General features: G+C 34.2%; 2 protein-coding genes across 2 annotated transcripts; both read right to left on the reverse strand.

The window, feature by feature from the left end:
• Positions 1-1,354: 1,354 nt before the first annotated feature.
• Positions 1,355-6,792, reverse strand: LOC101888016 (uncharacterized). Its single transcript, XM_005185483.4, has 3 exons — positions 6,595-6,792; positions 6,306-6,488; positions 1,355-1,744 (listed from the first exon to the last, which is right to left on the reverse strand). Exons 1-3 carry the CDS (start codon positions 6,650-6,652, stop codon positions 1,536-1,538), a joined length of 450 nt encoding a protein of 149 aa, XP_005185540.1. The 5' UTR covers positions 6,653-6,792; the 3' UTR covers positions 1,355-1,535.
• Positions 6,793-13,133: 6,341 nt separating this feature from the next.
• On the reverse strand, positions 13,134-18,606 carry LOC101887513 (uncharacterized). The gene is made up of 3 exons (XM_005185480.4): positions 18,394-18,606; positions 17,722-17,904; positions 13,134-13,510 (listed from the first exon to the last, which is right to left on the reverse strand). Exons 1-3 carry the CDS (start codon positions 18,449-18,451, stop codon positions 13,302-13,304), a joined length of 450 nt encoding a protein of 149 aa, XP_005185537.1. The 5' UTR covers positions 18,452-18,606; the 3' UTR covers positions 13,134-13,301.
• Between the last annotated feature and the right edge of the window lie 2,192 nt (positions 18,607-20,798).

A 20,798-nucleotide genomic window follows, 5' to 3' on the forward strand; every position in this document is an offset into this window, starting at 1 on the left:
CATTCTTGGGTGGCGCGTGCTGAGTCCTGCTGGAATGTTCAAGTTCTGCGGCCAAAATTTTTGCGTGCCCAAGGCTTTAATACACCCTCCAGAATATTTTCGCGATAATACTCGGCATTTATTCTGATGCCATTTATACGAGCGGAGAGCGACCATCGGCTGTTATGGCGGCCCACACCATCACCATGGACGGCGCTTGAGTACTGGTGGCCAACCGAAGGTACACATTTTTCAGCTGACCTCTTTGGCAAGTAAACATGATCATTTTCTTTGTTTACAAACTGCTAGCCAACGAATGTTTTCTCATAGGAGAAAACCAAATTCGTCAGTTCACCACTTTCGGCCAAGGCAAGCAACTCTTTAGCTCTTTTGAGTCTATTTTCTATCCGTTCAGGTTTAAGTTCTTGCACTTTTTGAAATTCAATGGCTTAACCCCCAGCTCAATTTTTAAAACTTGCCGAATGGAATATTGCGATATGTTCAGCTCACGAGCCATTTTCGGCCACGAGCCTTTTTTTCTCACCCTGTATACCCTGACCAGAGTTTGGTCTAGGGTATAAATATGTGTTGAGGAATACATTTTTTTAGAAACTCTGTAACTTTTGTCCTGGTAGAGCATGGAAAAAATATTCCGGAAGAAATCAAGAAATGTTCCCAGGCAACAAAGCCGGACATTTTAAGGACATATTTGCAAGGACTTCCCAAACAAAAATTTAACATTTTTAAAGGTATCGAGGTCTTGCTTATCGATAAACTGATTTTGAAGGGGACCTGACCAAAAATAGTGGATTTTCTAACATCCTTAAACGAATGCTTTGGAAATCCACTATTTTTTGTCAGGGGCCCTTCAAAGAAGTGTAAACAACCATTTCTTGTTAAGGAAGATCTCGATACCTTTTAAAAATTTAACATTTTTGATTGGGAAGTCCTTAAAAATACCGAGCTTGTAGCCTAGGGAGCCCTTTTAAAGAATCTAAGATTTTTGGTTAGGAAGTTCTTTTCTTAACAAGTCTGTGAGTGTTGTCTGAGAATTCCTTATAAAAATTTTACTTTTTCTAGGTCCTTGAAAAGATCTTATTAAAAAATCGTTTTTTTTTAATTTTTTTAAAAATATATTCTCAAACAATCCAATTTTTTTAGCTAGAGATACGTCGTTAAATATCTCTAAAAATGTATGTTACATATTCATTGAATTTTAATGTATTAATGGAGATCAATATTTTGTTATAAAATTTTTAGAATAGTTTTACATGGTTCAAAGCATCAATCAGCCATTGTTTTCTTCAAGTACACCATTTTACCCACTTTTCTCCATTCAATTAAAAATGACACCTTGACTTTTCATTCATTATTCCATTTATTTATGTCAAAAATAAAAACATGAAATGCATAAAAAGCCTTTCGAAACTTAAAAACATATACAAAAATAAATATTGCTTTAGCAGTCTTGTTTATTATTTTTTTCTGGTAACAACAACAAATAACAAAATACAACAAACAATTGCAACTAACGAGGTTGCTCTCCACTAATTTGTTTAGCAGATAATTTGAGCCAAGGCCAATAACAAAATGAAGCCCACTCCCAGTTGAGCCATTGATGATGAACCATTACACCAATCCTTTGTGCAAACATAGCATGATCCCAGAGAATCGGCACTTTTGGGATCCAGTTTACAGCCATTATCTGTGTTGACGGTATCACCAAAATAACAGGAACGTATTATGTGCGTACCACCGCCGAGGGCTGGAAAGTAATAAATAAAAATGATTTGTTTATTTCTTGTAATTGTTAAAAGTATAAAGAGTTTTAATAATAAAAAAAAATAATAATACATTGAAAAATGATTTTTTATTAAGAAGTTCTTAAAAAACTGTTATAACAAAGAAGATATAATTTTTTTGATCAAATCGAAATTTTCGATTTAGATTAACAAATTTTCTTAAATTATATCTTTAATGAAAATTAAGGATTTTTGTTTTTAAAGAACTTGTTAAAATATTCTTGAAACTAGCTACGATTTTTAGTGCGAAGGTCTTTGAAAATATCCATTAAAAGGTCATTTTTTAATGGTTTAAAATATTTTGTTAGATAGGTTGAAGTAATTCATGAAAATTCATTCTTAGTAATAAATTCTCAATACCATAATTTTATCTCAGAAGATCCTTCAAAAATATCTTCAAAATCCACAAAAATATTCTCAACGCATAATTGTTCGCCAAGAGGTCTTCAAATGAAAAAAAATTAACATTGTAACGAATTTGGCAATTTTCAATAAAATAAAAACCGCTCTCCACCATTCGGAAGGAACTTGAAAATTTTCAAAAAAAAAAAAAATAAATAAATAAAAAAAAATCCGTTAAAAATTCTGTTAAAATCTTAAAGATACTGAATGTAGCCGTTATATTGGGGGCTATACGAAGACATGCATAGTCAAATTTTTGGCATAGGCCCTAGTACCCATCACGAACTTCAAATACGAAATTTGAAACAAGTCCGGTGAATAATGTCCCCAAAAATCATCCAAATAACGAATATCAGGGTGTACCGTTTTGTGGTGGCTATATGATATCGTGAACCCATATAGACAAGTCTCTTACAGGGGATAAATTACTCAGAAGGAATTCCTTGTGTGGATTTTCAGACAATTCTCTTGAAAATTTTGGCTACAATCATCAAAATGTTGAAATTGGCTACTTGATTCACTTTTACATGGAGAATGTAATAATTTCGGGGAAATTAAGGAATGTGCGTGAGGTACCAGATATAGTGGACTGATGAACTCCACTACATCTAATACTGAAGAAAATATTGGGATGAACTACCACAAGGGGTGAGCCCATAAACTCTACATTCACATCAAATGTCAAGTTACCAACTTTAGAATCGCTGACTTGTTTCGCAAATTACAAGCGATATAAATATTGAGAATTGTGACCCTTTGTGGGGGAGATACCAGAAGGGGTTGACCGATATCTATCATCGTCACACCAAATCTTGCGATAGTAAACATATTGGATTCAATAGAATCCAGTGTTTCTTTTATAAATTTTAAGATTTATAATTGTTCAATATTTTGCCCGTTATGGGTGAGGTACAAGAAGGAGTGGTCTGATGTGTTTCATCTTCACACCAGGTCTTGTGTTAGTAGAAATATTAGGATGTGCCAAGTTTAAAATAATCGGAAGCTTATTTCGCGTTTTATGAGTTTCATATGTATTCAAAATCTTGATCAACTTGTGGGGGAGGTATCCGAAGTAGTGGACCAATAAATCCTATATTCACACCTTATTATGTGTTCACAGACATATTGGAATGTGTGAAATTTGAAGAAAATCGGATGCTTATTTCGTATATTTTATGAGTTATAAATATTTATGCAGTGGGTCAATATTGTCGATTTTCTTTTTTCACTGATAAATAATTACAAAATTTGAACAAAATTGGATGATACATTTTTGGAAAATAATTTTTTTTTTTAAATATTTGACCTTTGTGGGGGAGCTACCAGAAGGAGTGAACCTTTATTATCCATCTCCGAGCTCGATCTAAGTTTGAAAAAAGGGTGAGATGAAAAAACTGAAACTAAATTCAGACTGCTGTTATTCCCAAACCACTCGTCCGACAGCTGTTAAAATTATTACAGTTACAGCTCATTGGCTGGAAAACCACAATTGGGTATCGTTAGAGCACTCCAGAGCATTTAAATGTGAATAAATCTTTGGTGTCTCATACCATCGCTCGTTACCGCGATACAGGTAGCGTACCTCGACGTCAAGGAAGTGGACGGAAGAAAACATCAACTTCAGCAGAAATGGTTCGAAAAGTAAAGAAGCGACTTGGTCTAAATCGTAAACTGAACGTATCGCATTATTCCAGTCGGTAAATATTGAAAAATGAGCTCGGGATAAAGCCATTGAAAATCAAAAAAGTGCAAGAACTTTCATCGCAACTGAAAGAAAATAGACTCAAAACAGCTAAAGAGTTGCTTCGCTTGACCAAAAGTGGTGAACTGCCGAACTTGGTTTTCTCCGATTAGAAAAAATTCATTGCCCAGCAGTTTGTAATCAAACAAAATTATCGTGTTTACTTGCCAAATAGGTCAGCTGAAGATGTGCACCTTCGGTTGGCCACCAGAACTCAAGCGCCGGCCATGGCGATGGTGTGGGCCGCCATAACAGCCGCTCTCCGCTCGTATTAATCGACCGTGGCATCAGAATAAATGCCAAATATTATCGCAAAAATATTCTGGAGGGTGTATTAAAGTCTTGGACACGTAAACATTTTGGCCGCAGACCTTGGATATTTCAACAGGACTCAGCACCATCGCACTCAGCACACGCCACCCAAGAATGGTTACAAAATGAAGTTCCTCGCTTCATTTTCAGCGCACAATGGCCACCAAAATCTCCGAATACCAATCTGTTGGACTATTTTGTCTGGAGTAAGGTTGGCAATAAAAAATTGGGCCAAAAATTATGTAACACCTCGAAATATTGGTTTTCCACATAGGAAAGTATATATAGATCTTCCTATCTGGCGGAGCTGAGTCGATCTATGTATGTCCGTCTAGCTATGTATGTCCGTCTGTAGGTCCGTCCATGTTGATTTGTAATCACTCTACAGGTGGCAATTATGAACCGATCCTCACGAAATTGAAAATGGAGGTGACGTTATGGTCAGAATAGAACCCTATTGCTTTTGGAGATGATCGCATAATATTTAGGGGTTGAAATGGACCAACAACTAAAAATGTTCCTGATTTTGCAGCCGTTATAAAGGTCACAGAAACCAAAGGACACGAAATCTCGCATGAAGTTGGAGATTAGGATAGCTGGTAGAATAGACAACTACTTTTGTGTGAAAAAGTACCAACATTACTTACAGGCGATATCAGAAATACAAAAAAGGCGAACTTCTGGCTTTTTATACTGATTTTTTGACGAATTTAGTCAAATCATATAGATAAATCTTAATTTGGAGATACAGAGGCGCCTCTTACTTTTGGAGATGATCGAAAAATATTTAGGGGTTTAAATGAACCAAAAACAAAAAAAAAAATTTCCTGATCACACAATTGAAGGCAATCGACACGTTTGAGAATAAAGTTAAGGACAGGGAGGAATTCTAGAATTTTGGATGTTCATTGGATTATTTTTATCTGTAAAATGGACCACAACACCTAACAGCAAATGTCACTGTTCAAAATGATAAGGTGATAGCTGGGCAGTGCACTATGACATAATTCCCAAAGCCAAATCTTCCAAAATGGATTTTGACATAAGATGGTTTTTAACATATTGTAGTGTTGTAGGGTATCACATGGTCGGTCTCGCACGACTATAGCCTTTGCTTACATGTTTTAAGTATTTATAATATTGCTTGACCAGGAATTGTTCAGTTTTCTTGGATTTCTTGACAAAAATTTATGGATTTTGTAAAACATGTTTTGAAACGTTTTTCAATTAACTTCTGACTAATAATCGTGGATTTTTTTAAATTCTTTCAATTTGTTAATTTAAAACCATTTTTTAAATAGTTATTATGCCTTGGTTATAATTTGTGGTGTTTTAAGGAAATCCTGGGAAAAATTGTATGCATAGTGAATTTTTGAACATAATTTTTTAAATTCTTCTATTTTTTTTTTTTAATTAACTCTTAGGCCGAAATTTTAGACTTTGTGTCTTGAAAATTATTTTCGTCAAAATCAGGAAATTCATGCTGAAAAATTATAAACCAATAGAAAGTTTCCGAAGTTACAGAATCTGTACCAGGCAAAATAGGACACAATTTCAGTGGCTCCCGGTTAGACTAATTTAATTAAGGATTTCGTATTCAGAAATGAGAAGGTGTACAGCGATGAACACCTTTAATTCTTTTTTATTTTTTTCCAACTCCTTGTAAGACTTTCCAGTAATTATTTTTGTCTTTCAATTTAATTGGAATTCACAAACATCACCATCTTCATAAATTAGTAACGAATCTAGTGCAAAGTTATAAAATTTTTAATAACCCATTTAGGGTAGACTTCTTGTCTTCAGTTTATTAACAATGTTTGCAAATATTCTCCTAGAAGTACTCGATAAAACCCACTTTGTTATTATAACTGGCCTGTCCTTCACATACATTTCCACATGCACACACACACACACAGTAACACAGTAACCGAGAAGAAATACAACGTTGACTTCTTTGTTGACAAGGTCAAATTCATCATCCTTAAATAAATTCCAAAATTCATGTCAAAATCAACACACCCACACACACGAACACCCCCATTAAAATACAAAGGAAAAACGAAACTTACGTGCTTCCACAGTTTGTGTCATGCAACCGGTGGCATTGAAAGTGCCAAGAGGTAAAAAGGTCTGGAGGTACATTGGTATAGCAGCTTTGTTGCAGTCGTATTTCATGCTGTCCTCAGCCTCAAATGGTTCGCCACACTTCTTATTGCCCAGGGAGGCACATTGATAACAGTGAATGGCCGAAACTGTGCCAAAAAGAAAAGAGAAAAATAAAAAACGGCAACGAATTAACAAAAAATTTAATTTTCCAAATTGGGCAGCCATAATCCCATTAAAGACACATCAAATTACCATTGTTGGCCAGTGTTGCAACCGTTGAGATGACTAACAAGGCTTTAATTAGAAACATTTTATTCTCTGTGCGTTTTTTTTTCTTCTATTTTTATGATAAATTTAAAATTTTGGTTCTGGGGCTGTCGCTGATGATGACAACGTCCACTCACTTCGCCACTTTGACAAATGTCCTCCTAACACTCGGTTGGATATGTAAATGCCTTAGTTTGGCTTTATGCCGTTATCATGTGGTGGAGTTATTTGCTCAAGGATTTTCTCAATGAGAATATCTCAAAAGGTGAGTAGAAAAATCTGAGAAATTGAGAAATATTTTTTGTTCGGAGGTGTGGTGTGAGTGAAAGCGATGAGTAAGCTGGCGAAAAGAAAGTGAAAATTAGCGAATAGTTTTTTCGCACAAATGTGTGAGAATTGGGATGCAATCAGTGGGGTAGGCCGATTGAGAAGTAGAATTATGGAGACATGGATTTAAAAAAATCTGGGATTTTTAACGAAATTTTTTAGGACATTTTTATAGAAAAATTTTTGTTAATTAAAAAAAAAAATCGAATGAAATTCAGTACTTTCTTGGGCGATTTTAGAAATATACTTTTAAGGGACATTCAGAATAGGACTTTCAACGTTGATTTTTAAAAGAAACTTTCAGATTTTAAAACATTGATTTTTTAAAAAATTTTTGGATTACTTCAGACCAATAATTGGGGTTTTTTTAAAAAATATTTTTTGAAGGAATTTCAGAACAATACTTGTTTATTTAAAAATAATTTTTTAAGGACCTTCAGACAAGTATTTTTAAGATTTTTAGGTGAGACATTCAGATCAAAAAACGTTTTTTTAAACGTTTTTAGAGTATCCTTACGATCGACAAACGTATATTTTTGAATATTTCTGTAAAAGGTTTCTATAATACACAAAGTTTTTTAAGAAGTGTTTTTAAGGGACCTTCAGACCTACAAACTTGGACTTTTTATACCCTTCACCATAGTATGGAGGGTATATTAAGTTTTTCATTCCTCGAAACATACATTTTAGACTCGACAAAGTATATATATTATTGATCAGCATAAAATTCTATGTCGATTTAGCGTAGTCCGTCCGTCCGTCGGTCTGAGGAAATCACTTTAGCTTCCGAACGAAATGAAGTAGGTTGATAAAATTTTGCTGAAATATATATTATCTCTGCAGGACTTTTGGTATTGAAAATGGGCCATGTAGGTCCACGTTTAGGTATAGACCCCCTTATAATGGTACTTCCCTATTTTCGGTATTTTTGTGATATAAGCGACATTATTCAACGGAATTGTTTCAAATTTGTTATTTGAAGTTCATAATGGATACTACAGCCTATGACAGAAAATTATCTGTGCAGGTCCACGTTTTGATATAGCCCCCATATAATGATACCTCCCTATATTCGGCATTTTGATGATTTTAGCGACATAGTCACCGGAATTCTCTCAAATTTGGTATTTGAAGTTCGTAATGGCTTATAATAAAAGTTGCTTATGCAGGTCCACGTCGTCGTATATATACGGCTACATACGTATTTTTAACAGAACTTTTAACGGATTTTAGTTTTTTGAAAATTGCCAAATTCGTTCCAAATGATGCAGGGCATTCAAAGTTCGGGCCAGCCGAATTTACAGCTTTTCTACTTGTTAAGAATATGTTTGGAGGCACCCTAAGGCCAACAAATCTGGTTTTTTAGTAATATTTCCAGAGCGACCTTCAGGATCGTTGTTTTCTAAGAATATTTTTAGAGGTGCTTTCAGACCAACAAATTTGGTTTTTTTTTTGAAAAAAAAATTTTAAGGAATCGTCAGGACCAACGAATGTGGACTTTTTAAGAATATTTTTAAACGGACCTTCAGACCAAAAAATTTGGATTTTTTAAGAATATTTTTAGAGCGCTTACAAAAGTGGATTTTTTAAGATTATTTTTAGAAGAACTTTCAGGCCAACACATTTTCTGAGAATATATTTTCGAGGCACCTTCAGGCCAACTATCTTAAGTATTTAATAATATTTTTAGAGGGACCTTCAGACGTGGAGTTTTTTACGAATTTTTTAAGGGACATTTAGGTCAACAAATGTGGATTTTCTGAGAATATTTTTTGAGCGACTTTTAGACTCACAAATAATATTTTTAGAGGACCATTACACCAACAAAACGAGGATTTTCTAATAATTTTTTGTAACACTATTCCGACCAAATTTTTTTTTTTTTTTAAATATTTTTTTATATTTTTTTTTTTAATATTTTTAAAGCAATCTTCAGACTAATAAAGGTGGTTTTTAAAGATTAGTTTTACAAGGACCATCCGACCAATAAACCTGTTTTTTAAGAACATCTTTTAGAAGACCCTTCAAATTTTATGGAGGGTCCTTAGTCTAATAAAATATTTTTGAGGACACTCAGTCCAACACTCGTGGGTTTTTTAAGAATAAGAGGCACCTTTAGAGTGTTGTAAAGATTTTTTTTAATATTTCCTAAAGGGACCCGTATATTAACAGCTGTTTATATTTTAATAATTTTATCATCTACCATTTCACTGATTTTTAAGAGTACTTTTTTCCGGGGCTCCTTTAGTGTAATAATAATAATAAAAGTGATTTTTTAAGAATCTATTTTAGGGATCACTGAAATCATTGTTTTTCACAATTTTTTGGGAACTTCAAATAAAAATTGGATTTTTAAGAAAAGAATTTGTTATCATGTATATCATAATTTTTTTAACATTTTTTTTTTCAAAGTTTGACAGAATATCGGTTATGATTTCTTCATAATTAACATTTGAAAAAATTCAGCAGATTATTAAAGCAAATTTAAAAAAGAAGAAACGTTTATCGGCGTTTTGATAGTTTACATTGCAAAGTAACCTAAGTAGAGAGGGAAGGAACTTTCCTCTTCTATATATTGTTGAAATTTTCGGATTAAGATTTCAGTGGAATCCGTTGGTTTTTGGTAAAAAAAAGGAATATTTTGATAGAAAATATAAACCCTCAAGCGAGCCAAAAAAGATGTATTTTTTGTAGTCTATAATATTGCTTATATCCCCTCTAAACCGGATCGTAGCAAGTCAAAATATTTTAAAAAATTATTTGCCCTATAATTTTACTATAGGTCCTAGAAGACATTAAAAGTCTAAGTCTACATGAACATTAGGAATTTATTTATATTGAAAACACACTTCATATAAATGTATGCAAAAATATCCCACAAAACATCATTTTTGAATGATGACGTCAGAGACAAAATTATTCCTAACCAAATTTCACTGTTAGTCGTGACAGAGGAGAAATCTGTATTTCCGCAGCATATAAAAAAATAATGTGCATCAATGTTCCCGAAGGTCTACCTTTTGGCACATATTCTAGTCGATTTGACCATTCCAAAAAGTAGACAGATATGACCCATTTTCTAAACAATTGATTCTGGATGTAGTCCAACTTCTTCTACTACATTTCAAAGCTCTATCCTAATTGTTGCGAAATATATTTCAAACTATAGGAGCCCCCCTGTATATAGTCACAACAACATAAAGCGTAAGAATCCGAAATTTCTAGAGCGTTTGATCTACAAACAGGTTCACTTGCCATTTCCACAATCCACAATAAAATTATAAAAAAAAATTTCAATGAAATAATAAGGAGAAATTGGGAAATATTTTCGTTTTTATACCCTACAACACATAGTGGTAAGGGTATTATGTCTTTGTGCATTTGTTTGGAACATGGAGAAGAAAAGGAGCTAGATCCATAGTTCCTCTTGGTGATCAGCATGTTCGTCCGTCTGTCTGTCTGTCTGTCCGTCTGTCCGTCTGTCCATGTATTTTTGTAAACAAAATGTAGGTCGCATTTATTATTCGATTGAGATGAAATTTTCTAAATAACATTTGTTTGGCTCAAGGACGAACCCTATTGAAATTGGTGAAAATCGATATAGCTCCCAAATATATCTTCATCCGATTTTAGGTTCATTCTGCACTAAATGGCTAATATCAGTCCAAATGGTGTGAATTTTGCTACATCTGATCGAATTCAGCCTAAAAGCATGTGCTTCAAATTTGGTGAAAATCGGTTCAGATATATATAGCTCCCATATATATCATCCGATTTGGTGTTTAAGTCCCTCACATTCGTTATAGGCACTCCACGAGACTGATATTTTGCACCATATATCAGATACAACCAAGCAATTCATGATTCAAATTTTATCAAGATCAGATCCGATTTGGATATAGCTCCCATATATATCTTCATCCGATTTTAGGTTTCTTCTGCACCAAATTGCTAATATCAGTCCAAATGGTGTGAATTTTGGCACTTCAGACCGAATTTAGTACATAGAAATAAGTACTTCAAATTTGGTGTACGATACAAGAATAATATTTGGTACCAGATATCAGATGCAGCCAAGAAACAGCCTTTTTTTTCAATTTTATGAAGATCGGCTCGGATTTGGATATAGCCTCCATATATATATCATTGTTCGATTTCAGGTTTATTATCAAATAGCTAATATTAGCCCAAATGGAGTGAATTTTCGAAATTCAATCGAGTTTAGCATATAATGAAGAATTTCAAATTTGCTCCCATATATATGTTTCATTCGATTTCGTTTTTTAATCTCCAACTTTCAGAATATGCACTTTACAATAGTGATATTTTGTACCAGATATGTCATAGAGCTCAGAAATTGTAATATAAATCTTTCTTTTACGAGAGTTCTACTAAATATGCATAGTGGTGTAGGGCATCATATAGTCTTCCTTCCTTACTGTTTTTTTTGGAACATGGGTGTTATTTTTATACCCTACAACACTATGTGTTGGGGGTATTATAAGTTTGATTGGGCCAGAATTTATGTAACACCTCGAAATATTGGTTTCCCATATAGGAAAGTATATATGGATCTTCCTAGCTCGCCGAGCTGAGCCGATCTAGCTATGTATGTCCGTCCGTCCGTCTGTTCGTCTGTCCGTCTGTCCATGTTAATTTGTAATCACGCTACAGGTCGCTCCTTACGAAATTTTGCACGAAGGTGGGGTTTGGGTCAGAATAGAAGCCTATTTCTTTTGGAGATGATCGCCAAATGTTTAGGGGTTGAAATGGACCAAATACTGAAAAAATGTCGGATTTTGCAGTAGCTATACAGGTCGCAATTATAGACCAATCGACGCGGAATTTCGCATGTAGCTAGAGTTTAGGGCGGGGACGAAGCCTACCAATTTGGGTGGTCATCGGATAATATTTAGCGGGTAAAATAGACCATATCTTTTGTGTTGAAAAAAATTCAAAATTTTTCATTAAACCGCGAATATTTTAAATCCCGGCGAAATCACAAAGCCATGACAAGGTTACTTCTGGTCTTTACATTGATGTTAACATCCAACAAATCGGATATATAGCAAAATATGTGCGATATATATGTTTATCAAAGAAGATATGCTTGAAAAATCTCTTATATGTCGAGAACGGCTGAACTCATTTCGACAGTTCTCATTAATTCAGAATGGCCTCTTGGCAGGAAAGAAAAAACCTCTAAAAAAATCGCATAAAAATATCTCTCTAAAGATGAAAATATTGATTTTGTAAAATTTTCTCATATTTTTTCAATTTTGTCATATTTTTGGCATATTTTCATTTTGAATTAAACATTTGGTAATATTTCAACAGCTAACAAAACTAAGTAGTTAGGATATCAGGATATCATATACAGATCACATTTATGGCCCGATCCTTACGAAATTTTGCATGGGGATAAGATGAGGGTCAGAATAGAAGCCTACTCTTTTTGGAGATGATCGCAATATATTTAGGGGTTGAAATGGACCAAAAAACTGCAAAATTGTCAGCAGATCGTAATTATGGGGGTTACCGGACATTGCAAAAGCCAAGCAGTTTTGGATGGCCATCCAAAAATATTCAATGTGTGAAGGAGTTTTCCAACTTTTATAGACAAAATACGAAAATGTCCATTCCAGTGACTTTTTGGAGAATTCACAAATACAGGAAAGACGCACTTCTGACTATTTCGTTAACGCTGATTTCGTTGAAGAATATAGTCAAATGTCTGTATCTCATATAGATGCGTTTCAGTCAAAAACCAATAATAAATGTTAATCTTTTGCCACTTCTGAGAGATTATAGGTCTTTGGGAAATATTGGTTCCAGATCTAGGAAGACCATTTAAGTGCAACATCTACCAATAAATTGGAAATGAGCAAATTAGTTTAAGTTGCTATTATTCGAAAATTAGAGAACGAAACCTGATGGTTTTCTTTTATTATTTGTCACAATATCTTGTGGAATTCTTTCGAGTATCTCGCCTATATAAACTGTATCGTTTATTGTAGTGTTGTAGGGTATTCAACGGTCGGCCCCGCTCGACTGTAGTCTTTGCTTACTTGTTTGATATGCTCTTAAAGTATACATTACATTTCATTGGTGATTTATAGTGTAATTTGATATTTCAGGACCAATAATCGTTTAACTTTATTTTCACAAATTATGAGTTTTTAGTAAAAATGCTTAAGTTTTTATGAAATAAATATAGCGTTTTATTTGTTCACACTTATAAAAAACAATAATAATAAACATATCAAAACATTATTTGTAAATATTTGCGAAAGACACACATTTAATTCGGATGGGATTTAGTTAATATTTTTTTTTGCGGTTTCCATGATGAGGTCACAAACAGCCTAAGAGAAAAGGCGAGCCAGACCAAAGAAAACCACAATGGTCATCAGGACGGGCATCATTGAACCGGAACCGTTGCAAAGCTCGCCAGAGCAGACATCACAGGACAGCTGGGTGGACAACAAATCGGTGACATCGGGTTTGCAGCCCTTTTCGGTGTGGGAAATATCACCGAAATAGCAGGAACGTACAATGTGAATGCCGCCCATTTCTAAACGACGTAGAAGTAGAAAAAAGAAAGAAGAAGGGTGAAAAAGAAGAAAATAAGAAATAATAGTGAAATGAGGTAATTCTTCAGTTAGCTGCTCTAATTGAAAGCCTATGAATTTTTCCACTGCCGCAAAAAAATTATGTCATGCGAACAAAATGGTAGTATGTCGTCATGCTCTTGCCATAAGGGATGGAAAAATTAAATGAATGCTAAAGAGGAACTCTTGGAAATCCATTAATTCTGTTACTTCCTTCGCTTCTTCTGATAAGAGACATGGCAGGTTTGCTTTTACTCTCGAATTATGTCATGCCACAAAATTGTATGTCGTCATCAATTGGCATCTGGGTTGGACATTTTAAATTTCCATAAGTACGAAAAGTGTACTATTTAGTCGGGCATGGTACTTTTAATAAATAAAACATATCCTTTCCTAATTTTCATGATGTTATTAATAAAATTTTGTTGAGGCATCTTCAGACCGAAAATTTTAGATTTTTAACGATTTTTTGTAGAAATTCAGGCTAATGACCTGGGCCCTTTTTAAGAACAATTTTTGGGAAACCTTAGGACTAGCATGTGTGGATTTTTTAAGAATATTTTTAAAAAGATCTTTAGGCATAAAAAAGAGATTTTTTAAGAATATTTTTAGGTTGTTTTTCAGACCAACAAACATTGATTTTTAGGAATATTTTAAGAAGGACCTTCCCACCAAAAAAATTGTTTTTCTTAGGAATATATTTTGACGAACCTTTAGACCAATAAATTTGGACTTCTTGAGAAATTTTTAGAGGATTCTTTAGACCAAAAAACATGGGTTTGTATGAGTAATTTTAAAGGGATCTTCAGACATGGATCTCCCAAGAAAATTTATTCTTAGAGGGACCTTTAGTGTGTTTTTTTAAGAATATTTCTGGTGAGTTCTTAGAAGGACCTTCCCACATAGAAAAGTGATATTCTTAAGAATATTTTTAGAAGGGCCATAAAACAAATATATTTTGACTTTTTAAGAATGTTTTAGATGATCCTTTATACCAACAAACATGGCTTTTTAAGAACATGTTCTTAGGGACCGTCAGGCCAACAATCGTAGAATTCTTATCAATATTTTATAGAGGAACCTTCAGACTAGTAAACATGGGTCGTTTAAGAATATTTTTAGAGGGGCCTTAATATTTGTTTTTTAAGAATATTTGTAGAAGAACCCCTCCACCTAAAAATGACATTTTCTTAGGAATATTTTTATAGAGAAATTTAGACCAATAGATTTGGACTTTTTAAGAATATTTTAGAGGGTCTATTAGGCCAACAAACATGTTTTTTTTTAATTGTTTGAGGGACCGTCAGGCCAAAAAATTTGGACTTCTTAAAAATATTTTTAGAGGGACCTTCAGACTAGTAAATATGGTTTTAATAAGAATATTTTTAGAGGGACCTTCAGGCCTAGAAAAAAGTTTTTTTAAGAATACTTTTAGTGGGACCTTTAGACCAACAAATATTGATTTTTCTTGAATATTTTTAGAGGACCATTGAGATCAATAATCCTGTATATTTAATTTTTTGAGTTATTTTAGGCAAATTATCTTGGTTTTTAAGAATATTATAGAGGTATTCGAGACCACTAATCTAGGATTTTTATGAGTTTTGTTTTAGGAAAATTTAGGCTAATAACCTGGGAGTTTTTAAGAATATATTTGTGGATTTTTTAAGAATATTTTAGGGTGTTCTTAAGACCAATAACCGTGGATTTTTAAGAATATTTTTAGAAGGACCTCCCCACCTAAAATGATATTTTCTTAGGAATATTTTTAGAGAGACTTTTAGACCAATAAATTTGTACCTTTTAAGAAAATAAAAAAACCCTTTAGATCAACAAACATGGGTTTAACACAATTGTTTGAGGGACCGTCAGGCCAACTAACTTGGACTTTTTAACAATATTTTTAGAGGAACCTTCAGACTAGCAAACATGTTATTTTTAGGATATTCAGACTAATATCCCGGAAGTTATAATTTTTATTGTGGGATCTTTAGACTTGTAAACTTGGGTCCTTAAAGAATATTTTTAGAGAGGCCTTCAGGCCAATAAACGAGATTTTTTAAGAATATTTTTGTGGGTTTTTTAATAATATTTTTAGAAGGACCTTTCAACTAAAAATTAGATTTTCTTAAGAATATTTTAGAGGGACCCTTAGACCAATAAATTTTGAGTTTTTTAAGAATATTTTAGATGATCCTTTAGACAAATTTGGGCTTTTGAAAAGAAAATTATCTAAGAGGCCGTCAGACCACCACATCTTTTTAAGAATATCTTAGGCATATTTTTTGAGGAAACTTGAGACCTTGAAATTAGACTTTTTAAGAATATTTTTAGAGGGTCGTTTAGACCAATAATCGCATTTTTTAAGAATATTTTTGGGGTATTTTAGGCCAATTGGCGAGAATAGTTTTGAGGGATATGCAGGCTTATTACCCGGGAGTTTTTAAGAAAATATTTTTGGGGACCTTCAATTTAAAAACTGCGAGTTTTTTTTACGACTATACCAAAATGTATAGCTATGTTGAGATTTTTTGTAAAGTGGTTCTCTCCCTCCAGAGTAGCCTAAATACTAAGTAATTTTAGACAAATCGGTTGGAAAATGTTGTCAAGACCCTTGAAGGAGGTAAAATCTGGAGGTACTTTTACATGGGCTCTACTCTGAAACATTGACCTCCATTTCTTCGCAGATATATACCCAAGACCTTTTAGAACCCAAGATGCCAAATAAGGGCAAAAATCATGTGGCTAAGGCCCCGGAAATAGCTGAAATCCAGGGATACTTTCATATGAGGTTAGACCATATCGCGGGCCTATATTGAAAATTTTTTGCAAGGACGGTTTCTTGTTATTAAGAACGCAAATTACCAAAATTTGCACAAAATCGGAATGAATATATGGCTAAAATGTAAAATAAATTTCTGAAATCGGGGTAAGTCTTTATATGGGGGTTACATTAAAACGAGGACTGACATGACCCATGACCAATGATTCTACATGTAATCCAAAGGCCTGTATGAAATTTATAAGCTCTATCTTAAAATTTGCGAGGCATGGAGCAAAATATTTGAGGCCCTTTGTGTAAAGTTAGGACCATATGTAATGGGCCCTAAAAAAGTTTGGCCTTGGAACCCAAAACTATTTTGGAATTTTGCTGTACTTACCGAATACTATCACTTTCATTTGGAATTTCCCAGCCCCGGACCATGAGCCGAAAATTGCCGCACACCGTAATGGGGAAGGGATTTTATAAAGAAAAAATCCTCGATGATAAAAAAATTCTTATTTTTAGATGGCTGCCTGGAGGTCTCTTGAAGAAATCCAAAGTTCTTAATCACAAAGAAGACCTCAAGGAGTTCCATATTAAAGACATCGGAAAGTTCTTTTTTAGATGGCTGTCCAGAGATATTTTATAGAAATCCGAAGTTCTTCTTCATAAAGAAGACCTCTAGGAGTTCCCTAAGAATGTTCTTCTTTAATGCGAAGACCTCTGGACAGTAATCTGAAAAAAGAGAAACTTTCCGATGAATTTGAAAGGAACTCCTTGAGATCTTCTTTGCGAAGAACAACTTCGAATTTCTATAAAACAACTCTGGACCGCCATATTCCTTGTGGAGCACAATTTCGGATTTCTATAAAACACCTCTGGACCGCCAGCCGTCCCAAAAAGAAGGCATTTTTATTTTGGAAGTTCTCATTTTTGTTTAGAAGATTTCTAGGGTGTCTTCTTACCATGGAGGGCCTTTTTCTATATATAACTGATCTTTGGAGGTTTTTGTCTATAGATAATCTCTTGGTGGCCTCCTATGCATAAAATCTCTAGTTGGCGTATTCTACTCGTAGAAGTTCTTCTATCTTTGAAGGAAGTTTTCTGGTAGATATACAAAAGTTCTCCTATAGTGAGAAGGCCTACTAGATGTATGAAATCTTACTAAAAACTTCATTTAGAAGATATTCTTTCTTTAGAAGACCTTAAAAAAACTTCAATTTAAAACACCTTTGGAACACTTCTTTCGGTAGTGATAAAGGCTGTAAGAAATGGTACCAGTGCAGGTACTTTGGTACTTTTTTGAATGAAATATTTTCCATCCCTCTTTGACATTCCAATTAGATGTTATTTTCTTCCTGTTCTCTTTTGTTACAGTCATCATCATCACCGTTTTGTCATCATACTTACTGGCATCCACAGTTTGTTTCATACAGCCGGTCGAGTTGAGATTAGTTCCAGTGAACAAAGAGAGAAGATAGGCGGGAACAGCAGCCTTACTGCAATCGACTTTCATACTCTCCTCGGCCTCGAATTGTTCACCGCATTTTTTGTTTGACAGCGACTCGCATTGGTAGCAATGGACGGCAAAGGCTGAAAACGATATATGAAAAAGAAGATAAGAAAAATATTTATAAGAAATAAATAACAAAAAATAAAAAAATAAATAAATAAATAAAAATATAATAATGTGTATAAAAAATATATAAAAATTTAATAAGTGATGTCATTAAAAAATGAAAATAAACACTTGAGAAGTCTATATCCAAATTCAAAACTTTTTTGAAAATGAATTCATATATGCATTTAAAAAGAAATAATGGTCAAATTATTGTGCCAAAAAACTCTATTAAGTAATTTCTTAGATTTTTTTTTTCAATATGAAATATATTTGAATATATCTCCGAATTTCGATCTTATCACATCTTCACACTCAAGGACGTCATAGATTACCAAAATCTGCAACTCTACTCTAATTATCAAAACTTTTTTTAATATTGTAAAGTGTAATCTATTTTCAATACCAACTTCCCAATCTCATCACAGACTCTAAACGTTTTTAGATTTCGTCCTAATACTAACCAGTGGTGGCCACAGAGGCAACAACGGCAATAGCCAATAAATACTTGATTGAAGACATTTTCCGCTTTTAGTTTTCGATTTGAACAACAACTGCTGTGTTATTTTCTTTTTTTTTCGAAAAATTTAATTCCGCTTCTGCTTTACACAACCAAACGCCTACACTGTTCACAAATGACTGCTGCTGGCTTAACTCTCAAGGAAAGTCGAATGCAAACTGACTTCTTTCGTTTGCCTCCCTGTGGGTAGTTGTTTCTTTGAGAATTCGCGTTTCGGCAAAAATTGAGTGAAAAGCTGTGTTTGGGTGTGTTTTCTCTGCATACGCTTGAGTTAGAATGTGACAAAAATGTGTCGGATTTTCTCTCAGAGTATATCTAATTTCTAATTCAGTGAATATAATGTGGAGAACATTAACGCATCTGTGCTATTTATTTACAAAATTGATTGTTATTGATGCTCGTAAATGGGTCAGGGAAGGATAGATTCGTGGTCATAGTTTAGTTTTGCAATAGCTGAGAAAAATGAATAAAGATGTTATGGGTTAAATTTTCAAAGAAGCGTGAATTTTAATGCCATGAACAGGAAGAAACACATTTTCAGAGATTTAAAAACCCAGCAAAAACTTGAGGCTGTATGAACAGAACTCTTCATTAAAAGAGGTAATGTAAACAAGCAATCTTCAGCATTACTGGAACGTTAAAACCAGCAAGGAAAGACAAAAGTCGGGAGGTGCCGACTTTATGATACCCAACACCACTACGAATGTTTAGTAGAGTCATGTTTGGCAAATAAACGTTCATATAGGCATTAATTGTGTATTAAAGCTTGAGAGTAGCTCAATTTTTTAATAGCTTAAGAATAACCTATAAAAGTTATATATTAATCGATTTTCACCAAACCAAAAATTTATGATGCTATATAGAGGAATACATAAATTTTCGGAATACTTTAATATAAGAGCGGATGAAACTACTTTATTCGGTCAAATGTGACTTCCTTGATGTACAGGATGAGATGAAAAAACTGCAACAAACTTCAGACTGCTGTCATTTATAAGTTACTCGTCCGAGAGCTGTTAAAACTCCAGATAATTACAGTAACAGCTCATTATATTGTTTACAAGCGTACCAAAGCTTTTTGGTGAGCATTTTCCAGAAAAAAGTTATTCGTGATGGAATTTAAGCGTGATAGTGTGATTTTTTTATATGTGGCTGGAAAATCACAAGTGGCTATCGTTAGAGCTCTTCAGCATTTAAATGTGAATAAATCTTTTGTGTCTCGTACCATCGCTCGTTACCGCGATACTGGTAGCGTAATCCGACGTCAAGGAAGTGGACGGACCAAAACAGCGACATCAGCAGAAATGGTTCGAAAAATAAAGAAGCGAATTGATCGAAGCCCTAGTTGCAGTGGCCGAAAAATGGCTTGTGAGCTGAACATGTCGCAATATTCCATTCGGCAAATATTGAAAAATGAGCTCGGGGTAAAGCCATTGAAATTCCAAAAAAGTGCAAGAACTTACATCGCAACAAAAAGAAAATAGACTCAAAAGAGCTGCTTCGCTTGGCCGAAAGTGGTGAACTGCCGAATTTGGTTTTCTCCGATGAGAAAACATTCGTTGTCCAACAGTTTGTAAACAAACAAAATGATCGTGTTTACTTGCCAAAGAGGTCAGCTGAAAATGTGCACCTTCGGTTGGCCCCCAGAACTCAAGCGCCGGCCATAGTCGCTCTCCGTTCGCATTAATCGACCGTGGCATCAGAATAAATGCCGAATATTATCACGAAAATATTCTGTATTAAAGCCTTGGACACGCAAACATTTTGGCCGCAGACCTTGGACATTCCAAGAGTACTCAGCACCATCGCACACAGCACGCGTCACCCAAGAATGGTTACAAATTGAGGTTCCTCCCTTCATTTTCAGTGCACAGTGGCCACCAATATCTCCGATACCAATCCGTTGGCTCTAAAAATACCAAAGTGTCAATCACCTTAAGCAAGCGCTTCGCCGGGAATGGGCAAAAATACCGCAGAGCAAAATTCGGGCAGCGTGTGACAGTTTCATTTGCCGTTTGAAGGCCATAATTCGTGCCAAAGGTGACCAACTCGAACAAATCTAAACTTATTCTAAAATCAGATGCTATTTTCGACATTTTTGCTATAATTCAATAAAATTTTAAAAAAAAAAAAACAAGTAAGCAAAGGCTATAGTCGTGCGGGGCCGACCATGTGATACCCTACAACACTATAATATGTTAGAAGCCCCCTTATGTCCAAATCTATTTTGGAAGATTTCGCTTTTGAAATTATTTCACGGAGCACTGCCCTTAGCATTTTAACCAAGGACATTTGACCAATTTTTACGCACTCCGTCCTGCTGTTAGTTGTTGTGGTCCATTTTACAGC

Source organism: Musca domestica, unplaced genomic scaffold (genome assembly GCF_030504385.1).
Source record: "Musca domestica strain aabys unplaced genomic scaffold, Musca_domestica.polishedcontigs.V.1.1 34, whole genome shotgun sequence".
Lineage (NCBI taxonomy): Eukaryota > Metazoa > Arthropoda > Insecta > Diptera > Muscidae > Musca > Musca domestica.